The sequence below is a fragment of the Symphodus melops genome (genome assembly GCF_947650265.1).
Source record: "Symphodus melops genome assembly, chromosome: 1".
In the NCBI taxonomy this organism is placed as follows: Eukaryota; Metazoa; Chordata; class Actinopteri; order Labriformes; family Labridae; genus Symphodus; species Symphodus melops.
This window is the reverse complement of record NC_136691.1, coordinates 1,177,576-1,204,326: the sequence shown is the minus strand read 5'-3', so window position 1 is coordinate 1,204,326 and position 26,751 is coordinate 1,177,576. Positions and strand designations below refer to the sequence as shown.

General features: G+C 42.0%; 4 protein-coding genes across 4 annotated transcripts in view; 2 read left to right on the top strand and 2 right to left on the bottom strand.

Annotated features, from left to right (window-relative positions):
• Positions 1 to 11,804, top strand: part of LOC306835660 (sorting nexin-14-like) — a gene marked incomplete at its 3' end in the record, with an annotated part of 88,676 nt that extends 76,872 nt beyond the window's left edge. The window contains exon 7 of the mRNA XM_079362325.1: positions 11,730 to 11,804. Within this exon, the coding sequence (XP_079218451.1) occupies positions 11,730 to 11,804 (75 nt within the window). The remainder of the gene's footprint in view (positions 1 to 11,729) is intronic.
• On the top strand, positions 2,161 to 8,509 carry LOC306832024 (paired box protein Pax-1-like; the record flags this gene model as incomplete). The annotated part of the gene is made up of 5 exons (XM_079356390.1): positions 2,161 to 2,245; positions 4,766 to 5,341; positions 7,164 to 7,294; positions 7,688 to 7,904; positions 8,365 to 8,509. The coding sequence occupies 5 exons, from the start codon at positions 2,161 to 2,163 to the stop codon at positions 8,433 to 8,435; spliced, it is 1,080 nt and encodes a 359-aa protein (XP_079212516.1). The 3' UTR covers positions 8,436 to 8,509.
• LOC306824784 (tripartite motif-containing protein 16-like) overlaps positions 10,168 to 26,751 on the bottom strand; it is a 103,020-nt gene continuing 86,436 nt past the window's right edge. Inside the window, exon 2 of the mRNA XM_079345133.1 lies at positions 10,168 to 10,300. The gene's annotated coding sequence lies outside the window, so the exon portion shown is untranslated. The remainder of the gene's footprint in view (positions 10,301 to 26,751) is intronic.
• LOC306835631 (uncharacterized protein) lies at positions 13,116 to 19,618 on the bottom strand (the record flags this gene model as incomplete). The annotated part of the gene is made up of 2 exons (XM_079362297.1): positions 13,116 to 14,982; positions 17,985 to 19,618. 2 exons carry the CDS (start codon positions 19,616 to 19,618, stop codon positions 13,248 to 13,250), a joined length of 3,369 nt encoding a protein of 1,122 aa, XP_079218423.1. The 3' UTR covers positions 13,116 to 13,247.

The window sequence follows — 26,751 nt, the reverse complement described above, 5'->3', positions numbered from 1 at the left end:
GAGACGCTCAGGATGGATGAGAGGGTGAGACGCTCAGGACGGATGAGAGAGTGAGACACTCAGGATGGATGAGACGCTCAGGACGGATGAGAGGGTGAGACGCTCAGGACGGATGAGAGGGTGAGACGGATGGATGAGAGGGTGAGACGCTCAGGACGGATGAGAGGGTGAGAGAGACGACACAAAACACAACTTGTGCATAACTAATAAAACCGGATTAAATATTCAGTGTATAAAAAATAATGATATGAATCAAACAAAAATAATTGATCTTGCTTTTTCAGAAGCTCAGTTTTGGTATTTGTGTATTTTCTTGTCTACTTAAAAAAATATTAAATTTAAAAAATAAAAAATCAAATTAAAATCTGCATCGGTCACAACGTGCAGCAACACCAGGCTGCTAAACTGGACCGGGCCTTCAAACTGGACCGGGCCTTCAAACTGGACCGGGCCTCAAATAGGAGTTTTACGGTAATAATGATTTTATTAGCCTGTAGGGACCAACAGGGTTTGATAGGAATGACTTTGAACGAGGAGGAAATAAACACAAAGGTGAAACCTGGATGTGATCAGTTATCAATAAGTGATTTTAAATTAAATGATTTAAACTGTATAAAAAAAACATCTTCTCTGAAGGAGTTTCCTGTTTGAAACCAAACTTTTAATAACGTCACAGTGACAAACTGACACAGACTCGGTTTACTCCTGAGCGCAGGCTGCCCCCTGCTGGCACACTGAGGGACTGCAACGCAGATGGGTTTTTTGTTTTTTCGATGTAAGGTCAATAAAGTAATTATTACATTATTATAATTATATTATTTTTACACACGTGTGTGTGTGTGTGTGTGTGTGTGTGTGTGTGTGTGTGTGTGTGTGAGAGAGAGAGAGAGAGAGAGAGAGAGAGAGAGAGAGCAGATTGTGAACATTATGAGGTCAACCACACTGAAACGTTTGTGCGCGTGCTCAGCTGTAAATCATCCATCATTTGTGGCTCAACGAAGGTAACACTGTGATTCAGGAGATTGTCCAGAAGGAGGCGCTGTTGCTTTAAAATCGACGCTTCCTTCAGTCCTGACGTCCGTGCACCCAGGTCCGGGTCTAAAACTGAACGACTGAGACAGAGACCAGCAGACAGCCATGAGTAATAAGGTTGGTGTCTTGTGTCCTGCATGTAGTCCCCGGTCAACAGACAGGTCACGTGCACCTGATGACCTCATGACCATCACAAGTGTTTATCGATGATGCAATGCAGCCTTGGTCTGCAGCCTGCTCAATGACGTTAATTCATCATTAGTTTATCACGTCAGTATTATTTTCAAAATAAGAGACATTTTAAAAACCATGCAATTTCCAAATATGAACATGAAGAATAGTAAAAACTGAAATAATTTAAGTCAAAATAGATTTAATAAAAAAAATTCACCCTGTTACAGTGTGTGTCAGTGATGACAAGAACTAATCAGACCTGTTTAGATTTTTGAACCAGGCTGTAAAAAGTTTATTCATGCTGTAAAAACGTCCTTTTTTAATGTGAGGTGTTTGTGACTTTCTGTGTTCCAGGTGCCGAAGCCTCTAGTGGACACTCCAGGAACTGCAGGATCAACATTTCATTTATCAACACCGGAGGTTGCAGCTTGCTTCAAACCCTGTCCTTAGGCTGAGACAGCATTTCCAGCACGGAGACCGCCATCCATGGGACTCCAGCGCCCCCTGCAGGGACAGATGAGTGACGTCACTCAGGCTTCAAAGTTGATATTTACAGTCTGTGACAAACCTCGAATCAGGGCCACGCCCCCTGATCAGGCCTAAGATCACGTGTGAAACCTGCCGAAAGAAAGTTTGCTCCTTGTTGATTTTGGTTCCCTCTGTGACAAATCTTTTTCTTGTTTTCCTTTTTTTAAAGTTTCTTTTTTGGGGGGGGGCTGTTCATGCCTTTATTTAGAGACAGGACAGTAGACGGAGTCAGAAATGGAGAGGTTTCATTCCTTATTCATTCTTGTTATTTATTTACATTAAACAGAAGAAGACATGTTGTGTCACTGAGTGTAAAGAGGCAGAGTGTGAACACGTGGACCTCAGGGGTCACCAAGGAGCCCTTCAGGAGCCCTCGTTTTTCTGAGCGCTGATGATCCTCCTCCTCTGCAAACAGGAAACGATGACATGACTCCCACCCAGGAGGAGGAGGAGGAGGAGGAGGAGGATCAGATCTGTGCAGGCTGCAGTCTGAGCGCTGGATGGCGGAGAGGTGAGACGCTGTGGACGGCAGCTGATGGGTGAGCTGACAAAAAACTCAACTTTTACACCAAAACAGCAGAAAGAGAATTTATGACAGAAGAAGGGATTCACTCTTTCATGTGATTATTTTTTACTTCATAGAAAGGTTTCTTTATTGTCCTTGTTGTTGTTGTTGTTGTTGTTGTTGTTGTTGTTGTTGTTGTTGTTGTTGTATGGAAACATGTTTTTATTTTTGGGAACGGGGAGTCCGTTAAGACGCAAACGTGAAGGACCAGAAGAGAGCCGCCTCTTTGGGGCCTTCATTAGAAAAACCTCTTCATGGAGCAAACCCTCGGCTTTCAGACTTCATACAAAAGACCGGGAAATATTCATTGGAAAACAAAAAAAAAAGTCCTGATTTTTCTCAGCAGATCTCCCTGAAGGAATGACTTTGAAACAGAAATTTTTTTTTTAAAGGATTTGGCTTCAGTTCGAGGCTCCTGCAGCAGCTCAGACTTAAACAGAACGTGTGTTTAATGATGCTTCGTTTGACATCTTTACCTCCAAAGACCTGAAACAAATCAAAGTCTTTAAATAATCAGAGATGACGCACGACTAACCCCTCGTCTCTTCTGTGTATCAACCATTTAAAACTAGAATAACCAAAGAAGAGACCACTGAGCTCCTTTAACGACAACAAATGCTTCACCTTAAAGTGCTCGAAACAGAGAGATCATGTGAAGGAGGACGGAGCCTGCACAGCAGAAGCAGCTTTCATCCACATTGACTGATATCTTTCATTAAATGTGACCGAGCAGCGTCTTCTCGTTTCCCTCATCTTCATCTTCATCTTCATCTTGTATTTTACTAATAAAGGTTTTATTGCTGAATCCAGATTACCTCGCCTAACTCCACCTGTAACTCTGATCCTGGCTCTCTTATTCTCACTTCTTCATCTTGTAAAGGTTGAATCAGGAATACTTTATAAACCACGGGGGGGGAAATCGTGTTTCACACTCTGTGATTGAGAGACATGCTCCTCACACACACATGAAACACGACCTGTGGATGTGCACTGTAGAGGAGTCAGAGCCGTTGGGACCAGAAAAACTTCCGGTTTTTGGTCTGCACCAGGACCCTCCGGTTCCCAACCCAGGTCCCCAGACCGAGCTACTGTTGTTGTCTTGCAGGACAAAGGGAAAAGGTCTGCACGCTGTTCAGCTCTAAGAGCAATGTGTCACTCTTAAGCAGTGGTGTCCAAACTTTTTTTCTTGCGGGCCAAAATTGTCACGTTAGAATCGCTCACGGGCCACAGGGTTTTATTTTTTTAAATATTGGAAGGAACTTTTTGTATTTTGACCTCTTCAAAAAATAATGTAAATACACAATAACTAACTGCAGTGGGAAACTGTTGTGTTCTAATGTTTTGGAAAGAATAGTCAGGCTTTTATAGGTCTCCCTCGCTAACATGAAAAAGAAAAAAAAAGAACGAAATATGCCATCTGATGAGGCCTGGGGCCAAAATCTTCTGATTCTTCCATTTGAAGTCAAGGGCCACAAAAAATCCACTCAAGGGCCACAAATGGCCCCCGGGCCGCACTTTGGACACCCCTGCTCTAAAGGAACTTCTTCTCAGCGTGCAGACCTTCAGGTGACCTTCTTATGTCCTGCACCTGTGTGCTACATGTTCGGATGTGCACACTCCAGACTTGTTTTGCTCTCAACATTATTTATCCTTCAGTCCTTTAATCTGATGATGATGATGAGCATAATATTCAGTCTCACTGAGAACATGTTTTGGACTCGTAAAGATGGACCACCACAACTCCACACACAAAGATTTGTGCAAGGCCTTAAATCTTATTTATAGATTTACTGGTGGCTCATTTCTGTCTCGTTTTGATCTCGTTTTTGTTTTTTGATCTGCAGTATAATCTTATTATAAACCCTGTTTTTATTCATTTTAATCTCAATTTTTTATTTTTTTTTAAAAATATTTTAATTTAAATGTATTTATCTATTTTCAGGATTATTTATAGACGATTTACAACGATTCTTTCTTTTTTTTATCATTGTTTCGGTGCAGAGCATGAACTGGATGCTGCACAAAGAGTTTACAAATATTATTTAAATGGGTGATAATGGATTTGAAGCGTCTGAAAATATAAAGTCTGTTTTTTTTTTTTTTTTTTAATTTTTATTTTGCAAACTGAATTGCACGTAAAGGATTAATAAAGTCGTCTGAATCTGAATGTCAACCTAAAACCCGAACCTGGCTCACTTCGTCTCACTTTCTCTGCAAGGCTGCACGGTCCCTGAAATATATATTTCAGATATATATATATATATATATATATATATATATATATATATATTATATTGTTGTTTTGCAGAGAAAATGTTCCAAATGATCCTACATTTAGTTATACAGCAGCTTCTTCTTCGACGAATAATAAATGAGACTTGTAACATGTCGTTCGTGCCTGTGATCCAGACACCTGTGATGATGAAGCTGTTTTGTATTCACGCTTGTCCCGGGTTATCTGTGCAGAGCAGAGCTACGGGGAGGTGAACCAGCTCGGCGGCCTCTTCGTAAACGGCCGCCCGCTGCCTCACGCGCTCCGGGTGCGGATCGTGGAGCTCGCGCAGCTCGGCATGCGGCCCTGTGACATCAGCCGACAGCTGCGCGTGTCTCACGGCTGCGTGTCCAAGATCCTGGCGCGGTACCACGACACCGGCTCCATCCTGCCCGGAGCCATCGGAGGCAGCAAGCCCCGCGTCACCACCCCCGCCGTGGTCTGCAGCATCCGGGACTACAAGCAGGGAGACCCGGGCATCTTCGCCTGGGAGATCCGGGACCGGCTGCTGGTTGACGGCGTGTGTGACAAGTTCAACGTCCCGTCTGTGAGCTCCATCAGCCGGATCCTCAGACACAAGATCGGGGCCTTTTCTCAGCAGCATGGCAGCAAACCAGGCCCGGGGCCGGTCCAGTACGGACCCGTTTACTCCTACTCCTCCTATGCTGGGACAGCAGGGACTCACACCGGGACTACCGCAGCAGGACACGTGGGTCTGCCCCGGAGCTGGACCAACATCCTGGGTATCAGAACCCTGATGGAGCCCACAGGTAGGAGGATCCTCATCTATATGTTCTAATTTAATTCATGATTAAGCCTTGCTTTCTCATGCACACGGATCTTTTTTATTTGATTGATTTTCAAATTAAAAGCCTGATTAAACTCAAGGACGATACACACTAATAATAATAATAATAATAATAATAATAATAATAATAATAATAATAAAGATAAACATCGATAGATCAGACTGTTGATCTATTTCTGGCTTTATACATTTGTCCTTAATTATTCAGCTTATTTTTGAAGAATTATATTTTTATGATTATTTTGCTAAGTTTAGAAATAGGTCTCAATTCCTATAAAGCCTATACGCCTATTTATTTTTTAATATGGAGTAAAACAAAATGATAATGTCACACCAAGCCCACAAACTTAACGTAAGAATCTCACGTTGGATAATTAAGAATAGGATCATTTATTATTACCTTTTTTTAAATTAAATATTAAGTTTTGATACTTTTATAATAATAATATTAACTTCCCCGGCGCCTTTAAGGGGCAGCTCTTAAAGTCAGTTAAAACTATAAATTACAATAAAAGAAAAAAAAGTCCAAAAGCTGATATTTAAAAAAGTTTAGAAACAAAAATTGGAAAAAGTTTCCAAATTAAGTCGATAAATATCAAGCAGAACCATTTAAGTGTAAAATACATGAATACACACATTGGCTGATACAGTTTTGTTTGTTTTATTACACGTTTACGTGTTAAATGGTCTTCCATGGTTCATGATAATATTTTTATTTCCAAGTAAAACCTACAAATAAAACCATGTTCATTAAAGTTATTTAAAAAAAGAAAAAGAAACTGAAAGCAGCTCATTTAATATGTGATGGTGTGTTCAGGGACCCGTGCAGCTGCAGTGATTCATTTATTAAAGACAGAGTAGAAGCAGGTTTCCAGCTCTGACTGTTTCCCATCCACTGATCCACTTTTAGAATTAAAATATGTGATATTAGTTTATGTTGAACAGGTCGTCAAAAATACGGTGGCTGGAAAGTGAAAAGCAAATTCACAAGATGTGAAACACATTTACCTTAAATAAATAAACAAACGACAGAATTTTTTTTCTCCAATAAACACCAACTTTATTGAAAATGTCATCATACACAAAATGACAAAATAAACTCTTAAGAGGATGAGCAACAAGAGCTAAATATACAGAACAAGTCAAGACTAAGAGGGATTAAATACAACGACTGAATCTTAACACAGAGGATTTGTACCTAAAGCATGAGTGACGTCACTTCCTGCCTTTGGTACGTTCCCTCTCCGTCTTCTAAAAGTGTTTTGGTTTTTGTAATATTGCTTCATAAAATGTAAAAAAAAATCGAAATATACATTTTATAAAAGTGTTTCTCACTTTTTAATTGTTGCTTTGCACTTCCCGGCCACCGTAGAAAACACCGTGACGCGCTTTCAGAATAAATCATGTCCAGATCTAAGACGCGATCATTTATTTATTTATACACGATTTTACATGAACATGAGAAAATGACAACTGGTTTTTGCTCCCAGTATCAACCACTCAGTCTCTGTCTAATCCTATTAAAAAAAAATAAGGTAGACCACAAACAAAATATACATATAGATATATATAATTAACCTACTTTTATTTTGAGTTTTTTATACATTTGAAACAACATTGCAAACAGCACCAGACCAGTTGAACAAAATCTGAATTAATAAAGCACAAAACAAAGATCTGTAAAATGACATCAAACCACACAAACATCCAAATGATGACGAGCTGGTTTCTTTGGTCTGTATATTTTTCTTTTTTCAATGATTAAATCACTGTTTCCCTCTCAGCTCTGCCTGGATGCGACGGACATGCAGCCAAAATAGAGGACTGGACCAGTATGACCAGTACGAGAGCGATTCCCTCTGGATTTACCGTATCAGAGAAAACCAACGAGCAAGAGTTGAAATACACACATCAGGTAAATCAAACAAACAGACACTCCAGCTTTTAAAATAATTAGTGGGCTAAAGGAGGTTTTGCACACTCAGCGATTCTTGTTATTATACCTTGAAGCATTTTTGATTCACCTGCTGTTTTTAATTTTCCATCTGAAGTGTGAAATAACAAAGCAAATAAACTGAACAAGTTGCATTTTAAACCTGATTATTGGAGGAGGTGGAATCCTGCTGGGTTTGGTCCCCCCACCCCCCTTTTCCCTTTAATCCAGGTCCCACTCTAAATCAAACTTTTAAACAATAATCAAGCAATCACATTGATCAGATCCTGCTGCTGAATGCTCGTAAGTTTAGAAAATGACTCGATTTTGTGTTCGTGCATGAGAAACACTTTACTTTCTCTCCTTCGTCCTCAGTCTGCGTCCAGTCTGCCCAGTTATGTGTCAGCGTGTGCGTATTCTCCAGCTCACCAGTACGCCATGTATGGAGCTGCAGCAGCAAACTACACCAGCACTGGACCTCGCTGGCAGCCCTCCAGTATAACTCCCAGTATGAGTCCCAGTCTGACTCAGAGTCCGTCTCCTTTGGACGCTGCAGATTTCCAACCTTTTAAACTCCACGGTGAGAGCCAGGGTGAGACGGATTCGAGCACTATTTGAAATAATCTTGTGAAACAAATTATCTTTTTCTTTAATCATACATTTAATTTTATGTTTTTTTAAATCCACTGTATAATTAAAGCCTAAAGGAGATTTCTCCAGTTTTTCTAATTTAATTTTTTGTTCTTTGACTCCTGTCTTTTTTCCTTTTTAAAGGAGCAGTATGTAACTCTGACACCTAGTGTTTAAAATGGGTACTGCAGTCCGAATTCTAAACATTACAGAGAGCTGTCTATACAGCTCACTGATTGGTCCTTTAAAGCCTTCACGCAGCCATTTAACAACGTATTAGATTATAGACTACAATTTTGACACGATATACAAATTCATTGATTTTCTTTTCTTCTTTTTATAAGATTCTGATAGTGTACCACAAACTTAAACAATTTCCTCTGTGACACTGAAAACATCAATCTCGGTTGTTATCTCTGCAGACGGAAGGAAACCTCAGACACACGTGTACAAACGTCACCACGCTGCTCACAGATTATCTTCAGCGTCGTGACAACTGAAGAAACTCAAGGAGACGATATGAAACTGAAGGACTGTCGGGATTTTATCTTGGATGAGGGACGACGCAGAGTGACTCTTGTAGCTTCAGAGCTAACGTGCTAACAGAGCAGCAGGAGATGACTGCTGTTTGGACGTGTGGTTAAACAAACAATACTCCACATGCATGCAGAAATGTAAAGTCAAAGTAAGAAACAATAAAATATACTCCTCTACTTTTTACCTTTTCATCTTAAACAGAAATCCTTTAAAGAAATAATTGCATATATTAGGAGGTTATTTTATTACCAGCACAGAACTAGCCCCAGGTTCACTTTGGTGGGAAAAGCTCCAAAACTGAATTTAATTTAAACATTTTATCTTGTTGACAAAACCCAGGCCAGCTCTTCACTCTTTTTTTTAAGCTAAGCTAAGCTAAGCTAAGCTAACAGCCTGCAGGCCTCATATATGTAACATACTGGAGTTTGGCTTCAATCATCTTGTTTCACTCTCTCCTCCCCCCAAAAGCATCTTTACTTGTCTGGGGCCATTACTTTAAACTCCATCATTTTTGTCATTAAAGAAAACATTTGAATTGCTCTTAGCTTGGATCATCTTGTAAAATATATCTCCGAGGCTGTACATATCATTTTGTATTAAAGTGCTAAATAAAGACATGCGATGGTTAAAGTGTGTCAGTTGTCCAGATGCTGTGGAGAGGCAAGAGTTCAAATATATTGAGACCATAGACTGTAAATATTTTTGCGTGATGTCACCTGTGTGTTCCTGCAGGGGGCGCTGGAGTCCCGTCAGCGGCGCTCTCCGTGCTGGAAATGCTGTCTCAGGCTAACTTTGAGTCAAGCTAACGACAGGCTGAGAGCTGAGGCGGGTTTTAAGCCTCCTGACAAACCGTTACACGGCGCCCACCTGTCAATCAGCTCAGCTACACGCCTTATTGTGAATAACTCTGATCCTTCATCCAATCAAAACTGCTGAGTCATCAAAAACATTCCCCCCCGTACAGTGTGTGTGGATGGAGACATGAGCTAATCACACCTATTTGGTTTTTTGAAGCAGGCTGTAAACATGTTCATGTCTGCTGTAAAAACAGGCTGTTTGAATGGGTGTGTATGTGACTTCCTGTGCTGCTGCAGCCAGCCTCTAGTGGACACTCCAGGTACTGCAGGATGTTACATTTCTTCATCGCCTTCATTTTTCTGCTGTAGAACTTCAGCTTTTAAATATCCTGATTTTTTTATAGGATCCTGAATGAGTCAAACATTTAAACAAATCAAAGTCTAAACTTGTAATCTCCGGATTAAAACAAAGTTTACATGTTACAAAGAAAGGACAAGTCAACAGGAGTCCATTAACACACAATCATCTGTTTATTGAATGATCCCAGTTTGATTTTCATTCCATGTTTTCCTGTTTTTATCACCAACATGTTTCACTGTGGTTATATAACACATCACACACTCACACAAACACAACTAAAAGACATTTAAACACCCAGGCAGCAAAGATGATCAGAGTATAAGAGCAGGACAACGTTTCAAACATTTGGACTATAAGAGCAAAAAGACGAACTCTTCAACATTTAAAGATTATAATATGTACAAGTTTTACTCTAAAACATCAACACTCATCACCATGCTGTATATATATATAAACTCAGACAATTATCAGAGACAGAGAAATCCTTATATAGTTGTCGTGGTCTTTGTCTTTTGTCCACAGATTTTTTCTGATCACCAGAGTCTATTTATTTTATTTTATAAACTCTGTTAATCCCCTGAGTGAAATTCAGCTTCACACTTTATATTATTTAGAGATGTGCCACACACACACACACACACACACACACACACACACACACACCTGAATCACACAAATAGTTTAAACACAGAATTAAATCTGCTGTCCCTGAAAGGACTTCTGTCTATTTCAGTTTACACAACTCAGCAGAGTCTCCATATGAACCATAAACCCCGAGTCCAGCATGTAGAGTCTGAGTGAATGTGGTCTGGACTCTGTAGAGGAGAGTCATGGTTTTAGAGATGCTGTAGAAGGACAGAATACCTGCTCTGTGATCCAGGTACACTCCTACTCTGGAGGACTGAGGACCTGAGAGAGGAGTCTGGACTTTGTTGTAATAAAAGTTATAACTGTTGTTGTAACAAAATAACCTCCAAGATTTGTCATTAAATCCAAATAAACACTCATCCCCTGCTCTGCTGATATTCTTGTATGTGACTTCTACAAAAACTCTTTCTCTCCTCTCCACCTCCCAGTAACAACGTCCAGTCAGACGCTCTTTACTCAGGACCTGAAGACATCCAGTGAATCTTTCTGGGTGACTAGAATAAGACTGGGTCTGATCTGTATATGTTGCTTTTCTGTTCCCATCAGATAATAACAGCTGTGTGTGTGCTGTGTTTGGATCCAGTGTGATGTCACATGAATATTTTAAGAACTCAGCTCTGGTCTTGGGCTCTGGTTGTGGTTCTGGTTCTGACAGTAAAACATCCACTTCAGTCAATCTCTGTGAGACGTTTGTCCATTTGTCTGTCAGGACGTCCTGTAGTTTATCTCTGACTTCTGACACAGCTGCTGTCACGTCCTCAAAGTACCTCAGAGGACGGATCTTGATGCTGGATGAGTGTGTAGATTCACTGAGTGCTGACACGGAGGGGTAGTCCTGTAGAAACTGGATGTGGTCCTGTGTGTGTGACAGCTTCTCCATCTCAGCGTCTTTCCTCTTCAGCTCAGTGATCTCCTGCTCCAGCTTCTCCTGACGCTCTCTGACTCGACTCACTTCAGTTTGCTGCTGGGATCTGACCTGCTGCGTCACATCAGAGCGTCTTTTCTCCATGAGACGGATCAGCTCAGTGAACATCTTCTCATTGTTCCTCACTGTTTTATCAGCAGAGCCATTGATAGCCTCCACCTCCTGTTGGAGCAGCTTCACATCTTTCTCTCCGTCCTGGATTCTCTGCTGGGTGTTTAGTCGACTCACCTCGAGCTCTCTCTGCTTCTCGCTCCTTTCTGCTGCAGCTGAGACTGTGTCGTGACCTTTGTGTTCATCCACAGAGCAGAGATAACAGATAGACTGCTGATCAGTACGACAGAACATCTTCATCACCTCATCATGACGAGAGCACACGTTCACCTGGAGCTTCTTGGACGGCTCCACCAGCTTGTGTTTCTTTAATGGAGCAGCTTCTAAATGAGGCTGGAGGTGATTCTGACAGTAAGAGGCCAGACACTGCAGACAGGACTTACAGGCTTTCAGTTTCCTCCCGGTGCAGACATCACAGGCCACGTCTTCAGATCCAGCATAGCAGTGATCTGCAGGAGCAGCTTGGAGTCCAGTCTTCTTTAGCTTCTCCACTAAATCTGCCAACATGGTGCTTTTCTCCAGGTCAGGCCTCTCTCTGAAGTTCTTCCTGCACTGAGGACAGCTGTAGATTTTCTTGTCCTCCTCTGCATCCCAGTGGCCTTTAATACAGTTCATGCAGTAGCTGTGTCCACAGCTAAGAGTCCCCGGATCCTTCAGGAGATCCAGACAGATGGAACAAGAGAAGGATTCCCGGTCCAGCTGAACTCCTTTCTGCGCCATTTCTCCTCTCTGTAACAACGACTGTGTGAGATTCACTTCAAGTTTCACCTCTGATCTACAAAGCATGTCTGTGCATGTGACTGTGCAGCTCTTATTGGTTACACCCAACTCTAAACCGTAGATCACAGTGTGTGTGGATGGAGACATGAGCTAATCACACCTATTTGGTTTTTTGAAGCAGGCGGTAAACATGTTCATGTCTGCTGTAAAAACAGGTTTTTTGAATGGGTGTGTATGTGACTTCCTGTGCTGCTGCAGCCAGCCTCTAGTGGACACTCCAGGTACTGCAGGATGTTACATTTCTGCATCGGCTTCATTTTGCAGCAGTAGAACTTCAGCTTTTACATATCCTGATTTTTTGTAGGATCCTGAATGAGTCAAACATTTAAACAAATCAAAGTCCAAACTTGTAATCTCCGCATTAAAACAAAGTTTACACGTTACAAAGAAAGGAGAAGTCAACAGGAGTCCATTAACACACAATCATCTGTTTATTGACTGATCCAAGTTTGATTTTTATTCCATGTTTTCCTGTTTTAATCACCAACATGTTTCACTGTGGTTATATAACACATCACACACTCACACAAACACAACTAAAAGACATTTAAACACCCAGGCAGCAAAGATGATAAGAGTATAAGAGCAGGACAACGTTTCAAACATTTGGAGTATAAGAGCAAAAAAACTAACTCTTCAACATTTAAAATTTATAATATGTACAAGTTTTACTCTAAAACATCAACACTCATCACCATGTTATATATATGTAAATATATATATATATATATATATATATATATATATACATATATATATATATATATATATATATATATATATATATATATATATGTGTGTGTATATATATATATATACATATATATCAACTCAGACAATTATCAGAGACACAGAAATCCTCATGTAGTTGTCGTGGTCTTTGTCTTTTGTCCACAGATTTTTTTCTGAATCTATTTATTTTATTTTATAAACTCTATTAATCCCCTGAGTGAAATTCAGCTTCACACTTTATATTATTTAGATATGTGCCACACACACACACACACACACACACACACACACACACACACACACACACACACACACACACACACACACACACACACACACACACACACACACACCTGAATCACACACATAGTTTAAACACAGAATTAAATCTGCTGTCCCTGAAATGACTTCAGTCTATTTCAGTTTACACAACTCTGCAGAGTCTCCAAAAGCATAACCAAACCAGAGTCCAGCATGTAGAGGCTGAGTGAATGTGGTCTGGACTCTGTGGAGGAGAGTCATGGTGTCAGAGATGCTGTAGAAGGACAGAATACCTGCTCTGTGATCCAGGTACACTCCTACTCTGGAGGACTGAGGACCTGAGACAGGAGTCTGGACTCTGTTGTGATAAAAGTTATAACTGTTGTTGTAACAAAATAACATCCAAGATTTGTCATTAAATCCAAATAAACACTCATCCCCTGCTCTGTTGATATTCTTGTATGTGACTGCTACATAAACTCCTCTTCCTCTCCTCTCCACCTCCCAGTAACAACGTCCAGTCAGACTCTCTTTACTCAGGACCTGAAGACATCTAGTGAATCTGTCTGGGTGACTAGAATAAGACTGGGTCTGACCTGTAAATGTTACTTTTCTGTTCTCATCAGAAAATAACAGCTGTGTGTCTGCTGTGTTTGGATCCAGTGTGATGTCACATGAATATTTTAGGAACTCAGTTCTGGTCTTGGGCTCTGGTTCTGGTTTTGGTTCTGGTCGTGACAGTAAAACATCCACTTCAGTCAGTGTCTGTGAGATGTTTGTCCATTTCTGTGTCAGGACGTCCTGTAGTTTATCTCTGACTTCTGACACAGCTGCTGTCACGTCCTCAAAGTACCTCAGAGGACGGATCTTGATGCTGGATGAGTGTGTAGATTCACTGAGTGCTGACACTGAGGGGTAGTCCTGTAGAAACTGGATGTGGTCCTGTGTGTGTGACAGCTTCTCCATCTCAGCGTCTTTCCTCTTCAGCTCAGTGATCTCCTGCTCCAGCTTCTCCTGACGCTCTCTGACTCGACTCACTTCAGTTTGCTGCTGGGATCTGACCTGCTGCGTCACATCAGAGCGTCTTTTCTCCATGAGACGGATCAGCTCAGTGAACATCTTCTCACTGTTCCTCACTGTTTTATCAGCAGAGCCATTGATAGCCTCCACCTGCTGTTGGAGCAGCTTCACATCTTTCTCTCCGTCCTGGATTCTCTGCTGGGTGTTTAGTCGACTCACCTCAAGCTCTGTCTGCTTCTCGCTCCTTTCTGCTTCAGCTGAGACTGTGTCGTGACCTTTGTGTTGGTCCACAGAGCAGAGATAACAGATAGACTGCTGATCAGTACGACAGAACATCTTCATCACCTCATCATGACGAGAGCACACGTTCTCCTGGAGCTTCTTGGAGGGCCCCACCAGCTTGTGTTTCTTTAATGGAGCTGCTTCATAATGAGGCTGGAGGTGATTCTGACAGTAAGATGCCAGACATTGCAGACAGGACTTACAGGCTTTCAGTTTCCTTCCGGTGCAGACATCACAGGCCACGTCTTCAGATCCAGCATAGCAGTGATCTGCAGGAGCAGCTTGGAGTCCAGTCTTCTTCAGCTTCTCCACTAAATCTGCCAACATGGTGTTTTTCTTCAGGACAGGCCTCGGTATGAATTCCTCTCTGCACTGAGGACAGCTGTAGATTTGCTTGTCCTCCTCTGCATCCCAGTGGCCTTTAATACAGTTCATGCAGTAGCTGTGTCCACAGCTAAGAGTCCTCGGATCCTTCAGGAGATCCAGACAGATGGAACAAGAGAAGGATTCCCGGTCCAGCTGAACTCCTTTCTGCGCCATTTCTGCTCTCTGTAACAACGACTGTGTGAGATTCACTTCCTCATAACTGGAACAAGTTTCACCTGTTATCCACTAAGCATGTGACTGTGCTTATGACTGTGCAGCTCTTATTGGTTACACCCAACTCTAAACCGCAGACCTGAAGGGCAGGGAACCAGGTAATATGAGGACAGAGTGCAGCAGGCTGTGTGTGAGAGCAGGAAGAAGAGGGAGGGCTGATCAAACAATGACTCATTACAGGAAGAGAAGCAACGCTGAAAGATTCAACTTAGATTCCTCATTTTAAGAGAAGCCTCGGTTAAAAGCTGCTCCACATTTAAGAAGAAAAAGTTACTTTTTTTTTCTCTGGTTTAAAAGCTGTTGACCAATACGAGGTTATTTATTCAGTTCCATGTATAATCGTAATTCCGTATGAGAGTCTCTGAAAGGTTTTTAAAGGTGACATATTCTCCTCTTCATCAACCACTTTAAATCAGTGTCAGAACTCCTCTTCATCATGTGTGTGAAGTATGTTGTTGTAAATCCACTCTGATCCTGTATTTGATCAGGTCTATAAACCCCTCTATTTCAGCCCTGCTCAGAACAGGCTGTTTCTGTGTCTGTAGCTTTAAATATGTAAATCACCACGCTGCTCACAGATTATCTTCAGCGTCGTGACAACTGAAGAAACTCAAGGAGACGATATGAAACTGAAGCATTGTCGGGATTTTATCTCGGATGAGGGACGACGCAGAGTGACTCTTGTAGCTTCAGAGCTAACGTGCTAACAGAGCAGCAGGAGATGACTGCTGTGGTTAAACAAACATTACTCCACATGCATGCAGAAATGTAAAGTCAAAGTAAGAAACAATACAATATACTCTTCTACTTTTTACCTTTTCAACTTAAACAGAAATCCTTTAAAGAAATAATTGCATATATTAGGAGGTTATTTTATTACCAGCACAGAACTAGCCCCAGGTTCACTTTGGTGGGAAAAGCTCCAAAACTGAATTTAATTTAAACATTTTATCTTGTTGACAAAACCCAGGCCAGCTCTTAACTCTTTTTTTAAGCTAAGCTAAGCTAACAGTCTGCAGGCCTCATATATGTAACAAACTGGAGTTTGGCTTCAATCTTCTTGTTTCACTCTCTCCCCCCCTACAGCATCTCTAGTTGTCTGGGGCCATTACTTTAAACTCCATCATTTTTGGCATTAAAGAAAACATTTGAATTGCTCTTAGCTTGGATCATCTTGTAAAATATATCTCTGGGGCTGTACATATCATTTTGTATTAAAGTGCAAAATAAAGACATGCGATGGTTAAAGTGTGTCAGTTGTCCAGATGCTGTGGAGAGGCAAGAGTTCAAATATATTGAGACCATAGACTGTAAATATTTTTGCGTGATGTCACCTGTGTGTTCCTGCAGGGGGCGCTGGAGTCCCGTCGGCGGCGCTCTCCGTGCTGGAAATGCTGTCTCAGGCTAACTTTGAGTCAAGCTAACGACAGGCTGAGAGCTGAGGCGGGTTTTAAGCCTCCTGACAAACCGTTACACGGCACCCACCTGTCAATCAGCTCAGCTACACGCCTTATTGTGAATAACTCTGATCCTTCATCCAATCAAAACTGCTGAGTCATCAAAACATTCCCCCCCGTACAGTGTGTGTGGATGGAGACATGAGCTAATCACACCTATTTGGTTTTTTGAAGCAGGCTGTAAACATGTTCATGTCTGCTGTAAAAACAGGCTTTTTGAATGGGTGTGTATGTGACTTCCTGTGCTGCTGCAGCCAGCCTCTAGTGGACACTCCAGGTACTGCAGCCAGCCTCTCGTGGACACTCCAGGTACTGCAGCCAGCCTCTCGTGGACACTCCAGGTACTGCAGGATGTAACATTTCTGCATCGGCTTCATTTTTCTGCTGTAGAACTTCAACTTTTAAATATCCTGATTTTTTATAGGATCCTGAATGAGTCAAACATTTAAACAAATCAAAGTCTAAACTTGTAATCTCCGGATTAAAAAAAAAGTTTACACGTTACAAAGAATTACTGCAGGTTGAGTAACGAACTGTTTTTGTTGCCCCCAGTCCTGGACTGTGCAGGTGAGTGTAACATGATCCATCAGCAAACATCTCAAAGAGACCCTTTCAAACCTGCAGAGGGACAGAGCAAACATCAGCTCTTTGTTTGAATCGGACTCTTTAGGACACGTTCGAGTCTTTCAGGAAGTTGGTTAAGACTCTTTGATTCCACAGTGAGCTGCTTCCTGTCTCTACTAACATAACATAACGATAGGAGACCATTTAAAGGATCATTGTCACATTTCTGGCAGTAATTTTAGTTTTTAACTCTGCCAACATTCCTGCAGTTATAAACAAAGTATCTGAGAAAAATGTTAAAGTTATTTTTTTAAGTCAACAGGAGTCCGTTAACACACAATCATCTGTTTATTGACTGATGCCAGTTTGATTTTCATTCCATGTTTTCCTGTTTTAATCACCAACATGTTTCAATGTGGTTATATAACACATCACACACTCACACACAAACACAACTAAAAGACATTTAAACACCCAGGCAGCAAAGATGATCAGAGTATAAGAGCAGGACAACGTTTCAAACATTTGGACTATAAGAGCAAAAAAACTAACTCTTCAACATTTAAAGTTTATAATATGTACAAGTTTTACTCTAACACATCAACACTCATCACCATGTTTTATATATATATATATATATATATATATATATATATATATATATATATATATATATATATATCAACTCAGACAATTATCAGAGACAGAGAAATCCTTACATAGTTGTAGGGGTCTTTGTCTTTTGTCCACACAATATCACACACACACACACACACACACACACACACACACACACACACACACACACACACACACACACACACACACACACACACACACACACACACACACACACACACACACACACACACATTTTAAACACAGAATTAAATCTGCTGTCCCTCAAATGACTTCTGTCTATTTCAGTGTACACAACTCAGCAGAGTCTCCAGGACTATAACCAAACCTGAGTCCAGCATGTAGAGGCTGAGTGAATGTGGTCTGGACTCTGTGGAGGAGAGTCATGGTTTTAGAGATGCTGTAGAAGGACAGAATACCTGCTCTGTGATCCAGGTACACTCCTACTCTGGAGGACTGAGGACCTGAGACAGGAGTCCTGACTTTGTTGTACCAAAAGTCATAACTGTTGTTGGAACAAAATAACCTCCAAGATTTGTCATTATATCCAAACACACACTCATCCCCTGTTCTGCTGATATTCTTGTATGTGGCTGCTACATAAACTCTTCCTCTCCACTCCACCTCCCAGTAACAACGTCCAGTCAGACTCTCTTTACTCAGGACCTGAAACCAACATCCATTGAATCTGTCTGGGTGACTAGAATAAGACTGTTTCTGACCTGTAAATGTTGCTTTTCTGTTCCCATCAGATAATAACAGCTGTGTGTTTACTGTGTTTGGATCCAGTGTGATGTCACATGAATATTGTAAGAACTCAGCTCTGGTCTTGGGCTCTGGTTCTGGTTCTGGTTGTGACAGTAAAACATCCACTTCAGTCAGTGTCTGTGAGACGTTTGTCCATTTGTCTTTCAGGACCTTCTGTAGTTTATCTCTGACTTCTGACACAGCTGCTGTCACGTCCTCAAAGTACCTCAGAGGACGGATCTTGATGCTGGATGAGTTTGTAGATTCACTGACTGCTGACACTGAGGGGTAGTCCTGTAGAAACTGGATGTGGTCCTGTGTGTGTGACAGCTTCTCCATCTCAGCGTCTTTCCTCTTCAGCTCAGTGATCTCCTGCTCCAGCTTCTCCTGACGCTCTCTGACTCGACTCACTTCAGTTTGCTGCTGGGATCTGACCTGCTGCTTCACATCAGAGCGTCTTTTCTCCATGAGACAGATCAGCTCAGTGAACATCTTCTCACTGTTCCTCACTGTTTTATCAGCAGAGCCGTTGATAGCCTCCACCTCCTGTTGGAGCAGCTTCACATCTTTCTCTCCGTCCTGGATTCTCTGCTGCGTGTTTAGTCGACTCACCTCGAGCTCTCTCTGCTTCTCGCTCCTTTCTGCTGCAGCTGAGACTGTGTCGTGACCTTTGTGTTCGTCCACAGAGCAGAGATAACAGATAGACTGCTGATCAGTACGACAGAACATCTTCATCACCTCATCATGACGAGAGCACACGTTCTCCTGGAGCTTCTTGGAGGGCTCCACCAGCTTGTGTTTCTTAAAGACAGGTAGTTCATGATGAGGCTGGAGGTGATTCTCACAGTAAGAGGCCAGACACTGCAGACAGGACTTACAGGCTTTCAGTTTCCTCCCGGTGCAGACATCACAGGCCACGTCTTCAGATCCAGCATAAAAGTGATCTGCAGGAGCAGCTTGGAGTCCAGTCTTCTTCAGCTTCTCCACTAAACCTGCCAACATGGTGCTTTTGTCCGGGTCAGGCCTCTCTCTGAAGGTCTTTCTGCACTGAGGACAGCTGTAGATTTTCTTGTCCTCCTCTTTATCCCAGTGGCCTTTAATACAGTTCATGCAGTAGCTGTGTCCACAGCTAAGAGTCCTCGGATCCTTCAGGAGATCCAGACAGATGGAACAAGAGAAGGATTCCCGGTCCAGCTGAACTCCTTTCTGCGCCATTTCTCCTCTCTGTAACAACGACTGTGTGAGATTCACTTCAAGTTTCACCTCTGATCTACAAAACATGTCTGTGCATGTGACTGTGCAGCGCTTGTTGGTTACACCCAACTCTAATCCGTAGATCTGAAGGGCAGGGAACCAGGTAATATGAGGACAGAGTGCAGCAGGCTGTGTGTGAGAGCAGGAAGAAGAGGGAGGGCTGATCAAACTACGATTCATTACAGGAAGAGAAGCAAAGCTGAAAGATGAAACTTAGTTTCCTCGTCTTCAGAGAAGCCTCGGTTAAAAGCTGCTCCACATTTAAGAAGAAAAAGTTACTTCTTTTTTTCTCTGGTCTAAAAGCTGTTGACCAATACAAGGTTATTTATTCATTTCCATGTATAATCATCATTCCGTATAAGATTCTCTGAAAGGTTCTTAAAGGTGACATATTCTCCTCTTCATCAACCACTTTAAATCAGTGTCAGAGCTCCTCTTCATCGTGTGTGTGAAGTGTGTTGTTGTAAATCCACTCTGATCCTGTATTTGATCATGTCTATAAACCCCTCTATTTCAGCCCTGCTCAGAACAGGCTGTTTCTGTGTCTGTAGCTTTAAATATGTAAATGAGCTGTGTCTGACCACGCCCCCTTCCTGGAAGGGCTCGGGTGTACTCGCTGCTTTCTGGCTCCACGTCCTATTTTTTACGGTGAGAAGGCAGACTCAGAGGGCAGAACAAACACCTTGCTGTGGGAGTGTCACTCACCTGGGGGAGGGGCTACTGCCCTTTGTGATGTCATGAAGGGAACATCTCCAAACATCCTGTTTGAGCACACATTTTCTAAAAAGTGGAGCAGGCAGAAGACAGAGAGGATGGACTTTTCTCTTCATTGGGGGGTTTGGAGACAGAGGTTTGTTTTGGAATTTTGCAATATACGTCCATCCATCCATTTTGTACTTATCCTGGGCCAGGTGGCGAGGGCAGCAGTTTAAACAGAGACACCCAGACTTCCCTTGCCCCAGAGACTTCCCTTGCCCCAGAGACTTCCCTCGCCCCAGAGACTGTTGGACAATCACAGGTGACATCTTAACTGTTGGACGAACCTCACACTGCTGACTACAAACACTCCCATCAAACGGCTCAGCGCTGCCCCCCAGGTTCTGCTGCCTGACCCCTCCCTCCAGTCAGCTCAGCTTTGTGGCGTTCAGATTGTTTTTGTTGCTGCAGATGAAAGATGATGATCGAGACTGGAGGTGCCGATAGGGGGCGGGGACAGCCAAGTGTTCTGGGGACTTTTTGAAGAAAAACTATCTTCTGGGGAATTCCCTGAGAAACACATCATTGGAACTTTTTTCTTTCTTTCATCCACTACCATGGTACCGAATCTGAAGCAGGAGCTGAAAAGGTTCTTCTTAACGGGGTTCTAGTACCTAAAATAGTTCCTGCAGTGCAGAATGAATAAAAAAAGGAGAAGGGTCGAAAGGGTTCCTAGAACTATGATTAAGTTCCTGCGGTCCAAGTGCCTATTGTCCGACTATAAAGTTCAATCAACAAGAAACACAAATTAAATATTCTGAGCTGTGGAACCTTTTCTACTGGTCAATAGATCTGTTTTTGTGTTTTGTTTATCTTATGATCCTCCTTTTTGAAGTAAGACCTGGGCTCAAACACATCACCACAAACTCTCTCAGTATTTGACCCGAGGTTTAACACCACAAGGCTTTTCAGATAGCCGAGATAGAGATAGGGGAGGGGGTTCTTCCAACAGAGTAAATCTCAGGTTTCATGGTTAATGGAAGTTTCCTGACATGTCAGAAATCTGTGTAATCTACAGATTGTTTCTGACTGTTTAAAATCCAGAGAAAAGGCAGAGCACTTCCTGTTTGTCTTTTATCTAAAAATGTTAATCTTAGAACAAAAATGAAGGCATTTAACTTTTTCCACCTGCGCAGGTTTTCCTCTTTACAGAAGCTGTGAAGCATTCAGAGTCGCCGCTGTGCTCTGACTCTCAGCAGGTATGTAGCTCAAGCTGCTCGGAGCGCCACGAGAAACACAGAATGTAACTAAGTGTTTGTGAACTAAAGTGAACCTCGTGGTGAAAATAACTTCTGCATGTTTGCGAGGGAACAGTGAGGTCAACACTGGAGAAGCATTTTGTTTTCTGGCACAACTTCCCCAACTAACACAGTGCACGGACAGTGAAAGGCTCAGATACCAGGAAGTCCAAGAAATCCTAAACTGAAGGGGAGGGCTGTCATTGGGTGAGAGGCGGGGTTACACCGTGGACTGCTCACCATTGGCTGACACATTCACACCTCAGGAAATCAAGCTTCAAAGGGCAAAAATCCCCATTAGGTCTCACATAAAAATGCCAATTTTTACAGTAAAAATATTTGCATTCAAAATGCATTTTTTGGTCAATAGATCATCGTTCTGTCATGGTTCACTCTTATTATGTTATTTATTTTGGTTTGTTTGAATTGCACTAAGTCTTTAATAGTATTTTACTGCATTTAAACACTGGACCTAGTGTGGATGAATGTCTAATGTGTGTGTGCACATTACACCTTCCCTTGACTGTTGTTATTTTTTTGTTCGGTGCCAAACTTAACTTCTATTTCAGCCTTTATGAGTTTCATGTTTTACCTGCCGGTATCAGCAGATTACCAACATGTTGAATATGTTTTCCAGTTAACAACTTAAAGGCACAGTGTCCACCTTTTCTTTTTTTTTTTTTATCTTAACTTCTTTTTAATCTTAAGAGAGTTTTCACTGCAGGTGGCTGTGAAAAAAATCTTTCAACTTTTCAGAAAGGCGCAGCTGACTTCACCGGCGCTCTTTTCCAAATGTACGAGATTCCTGCTATTTTTTTTTTTTTTACCCGAATCCTCTTTGCTCAGGGTCTGATCAGGAAATCTCAAATATAAATCATGCAGTCAGCCTGCTGCCCGGGGAAACACGCGAGGTGGACACGAGGCCTTACAGAGTATTTAAAGTCCCACCATGGTCATCTTTTATTTGATGAAGATTTGAGGTAATCCGTGGACACTATGATGTGACGAGTGTCCAGGGACTTTGAGCACATGTGAAGTGTTTTTGCTTTTAAAATATTTGACTAAATATTCTTAGCCTTCCTGCTTTTCTGCTTTTTGGAACTACAAAGTATTTTATGTAAATAAAAGGCAGGAAGGAACAGTATGAGGAAGTTCAGCGTTTTTATTGACTGTTAAGATCGTGCTTTGCATCTTATGTGAAAATGTCGACAGTATGCAGACGACGTCTTAGTGAGCGCTCGTCAAATATTAGTTTGCTTTCATTAAAAACAATCAAAGCTTCACATGAAAATGAACTACAGATCTCCTCCTTCACTTTCCGAACACGTGAGCGAGGATAGACCACCCAGCTCGTCGGGGCTCAAACTGGGTCCACAGAGGGCTGTTTCACTGTTTCCACAGGTCACTTTTAAAATCTGTGAGCCAGGAGGAAGACTGTGCGTGTTTGAGTAAGTGTGTGTTTGCTCCAACCAGCAGCTTCAGAGAGAGTAATCGTCTTTCTTGTTCTTATAAGAGAAGTCAGTTTTAGCACGCTGGTTTAAATTCCAAACTGTGAGTAGCAGACGGACAGCAGAGGGTGATAAATCTGCTCTGAGATGAGTTACTGCAGCTCAGGGACAGCTCGGGTGGGGGAGGGGGGGTTTGGACATGTGGACAGAGCCAAGACAATCACGCCTTCGTTGATGGAAAATATCCAACCACGCAAAGAAATAGTCCCTCCGAGGATTCCCTGACGCTCACAGACACATGAAGAGAAAACAAAAAACTGCAACTTAGAGAGTCAGATTTCTCAACACGTCACTTCGGATGGTTTTTTTTTTATCTGCGTTGAATCCAACAGCGTGGCTTTAAATCAAGTACCACAAATTCATAAACATGGGTCTGAAGGTACAAGAGGGTCCTTGTTGACTTGAAACCTTCAACAACTTCATGTTCAATTCCATTTTTGGGGAGATTTATTTAAACTCATCAGACGAGTAGAAAAACGTGTATTTTCTTTTTTAACCATGTGCAATATTAATTTGTTTGTTTCTTTGGTGTCCAATTTACAAGGTTAACCTGACCGGTGTATTTTATATATTTTAACTGAAATATATTTAGTGCAACATTTTTATTCAGCACATTTCACTTTGAACTGAGTGTATATTTAACTGCATCACTGATCCATATTCTTATTTGTAAATGTGGTTATATTGATTGTATATTTGTACATTATTGATATTGTTGACATGGCGTTTACTGGATGCTTCAACAGTATTTTGCTGGACTTGTACAATGATAATAAATATATCTCATCTCACCCTGTTTTGAAAAAAAAAAAAAAAAAAAAGCCCTTTCCGTATTTTTTTTCCTGGTTTATTTGAATTTACATACATGAACATTTTGGCACATGTTTTGATGTTTTAAACCCAACACACTCTACATGGTTTGTCAAACTACAGTAAGTTTGACAGTACTGTATATCTTGCAGCTTCACCAGACTGTATAGATGATGTAGATCCCATTTAAAAAAAAAGAAAGAAAAAAAAAGAAAGATGCTCGCCCTGAGCTTGCTGCATCATCGCTCGTGGTCCTCCTGGGTGTGCTGGCTGACACACATGAAGGAGCGGCGGGATTCCTCAGCCCTGTGTTTTGTCTGCGGTGCATGTCCTGCACACTCACCGCCCACTGATGTGCGTCTCTTTGACGCAGGGCGCGCGGAGGAACCGTAAGAGACCTCTGGGGACGACGAGAGGCTGAGATCAAAGACGACAACTCGCCGGCTCAGCTGCTTGACTTGGACACAGCCGGCAGGAGTCATAACACACACGGGTGGAGCTGACTTCATGACATCATGGGGGAATAATGGAGACGTGGATCTCGCTCTGCTGTAAAAACAATACAGAGGCTTGTAACGTTTTTCAGAGGAGTAAATGATCTCACAGGTCGGTGTAAATCCTTCAATATGAAAAACCTGCAGCCGCCTGAGAGGACAGTTTGCAGAATGTCTGTGTCAGGGGGGATGAAGACTACATTGTTGGTACTAAGACAGAGTGAGGACTCTAGAGTCTGTCGGGGCCCCTCGCAAAAATCAAGCAGGCCCACCAACCAGCGTTCAGCAGTGCAACGAGGCGAGGCTGTTTCTGCAAAATGTGCACATTCTCTGCCCCTGCTTTGGGGCCCCCTACTGGTGAGAGAGAGAGAGAGAGAGAGAGAGAGAGAGAGAGAGAGAGATAGAGAGAGAGAGCGAGAGAGAGAGAGAGAGAGAGAGAGAGAGAGAGAGAGAGAGAGAGAGAGAGAGAGAGCGAGAGAGCGAGAGAGAGAGAGAGAGAGAGCGAGAGAGAGAGAGAGAGAGAGAGAGAGTCCCCTCTGAAGTGGTCTGAGCTCCTCTGGTCAGACCGTCCACAGCTGAAAACACTGCCTGTGTTTACGTTTGACATCAATCTTCTGTCGGAGACACTTTGAGTCCTTCAGGGAGCAGATGATCGACGGACAGGGAGAAAACTTCTTTTAGAATGTAAAAAAAAAAAAAAAAAAAGTCTTAACAGGCTGTTAGGATGGAAAGAGAGAAAGCACCGTGAGCCACATGTTCATATTTAAAGCCTCTCGTCTCATGGGAGATGTTTTAATGGGCCTTTAAGTTTATTTGTTGAAGTTCTCGTAAGTAAATCCTGGATCGTCCAGGAACCTGGACCTCAGACCCACACAGAGACCCCTCTGGCCTCCTACGCAGACACGTTCCAGCTCTGCTGCTGTTTCATGTAGTGACTCCAAAAATCACAAAATCACAGAGTTTTATGGATCCACATGTGGACTCTTTCACAGAGTCTGAGCTCAACGGAGCAGAGGAGGGAAACATCACAGTTTGTGGTTTGAGAAAAAAACGATTCATGGTCTTTTCATGACGAGAATGTGAAGAAATCAGTCATGTAAAAACAACGGAGATAACAATTCTCCAAAAAATTAGGACCAATTCAGAAATGATTGAATATAACGTCAGCAGAAATCAGTTTCTAATATTAAGTCTTATAATAGTTCCTCCTGTGCACAAGTTAAACCTCACTGTGCTCAAATATTCATGATGGTACATTTAGTTAAATATTGGAGCCGTCTTATTTTTATTTTTGCTGCCCCTTCAGATTGTTTCATGCAGACTGTTTCTGAAAAAGTACTTTTTAAGTATTTTTTTGTTTCACAGATTCTTGAACTTTTGAATAAAACTTTGTGTCACAGGTGGAAAGTGCACGACTTCTCCGTTAGCCTACCTGTATTTTTATGCATTTATTTTTGCACATCTGTTCACGGCAGTTTGGAGGCTGATTGCTTCACGGAAGCCTTCCTCTCTCTGGTTAAAAACAATAAAGACTTGTGGGCTTTTCGGTCATTAACACTCGACTCTGCAGTGTGACACGGCAGCTGGTCGTCATCACGACTCGTCTCACCTGCGATCACGTCTCAGACTTAACGGGATTTCTCCTGCAGATCCCCGCGAGGAGGCAGACAGAGGCCTCGTGCTGCTGAATGCATGATGAGAGAGGAGATCTGAGAGGGGGGGTGAGCCCCTTTTATTTCCTCCTTTCCACCTTTAATGCCTCCTTCCTCACGGAGGGGAAGAAAACTATCTATCTATCTATCTATCTATCTGTCTATCTGTCTATCTGTCTATCTATCTATCTATCTATCTATCTATCTATCTATCTATCTATCTATCTATCTATCTATCTATCTATCCCAGATATAAAATGTTGTCTTTGCTGCCCTCTAGTGGTGTAACATCTTGCTGCAGCGTTATAACAGACGGCCACCTCGCCTTTTTCACTTCCCATGCTCCTCCCTCTTGATTTCATTTTTTTTTAAATTCTTTGCACAAATATTTATCCCCTTAAACTTCTGTGTGTAAAAGCTGATTACACTACGGTGGCCAACAAGGGTCAAACACGCTCGAAAGTTATGAAGTTGGGGAAATGAGATGCTTCTTTAGAAACACACACAACAGAGTCTAATGCACATAATACAAAACAATATGCAACACTGCACAGTTGGTGTATACGCTGCATGTAACTTGTCCAGCTTGTGTTTTTGCACTTCGGCCTGCAGATGGCGCCACTCGTCTGCTCGTTT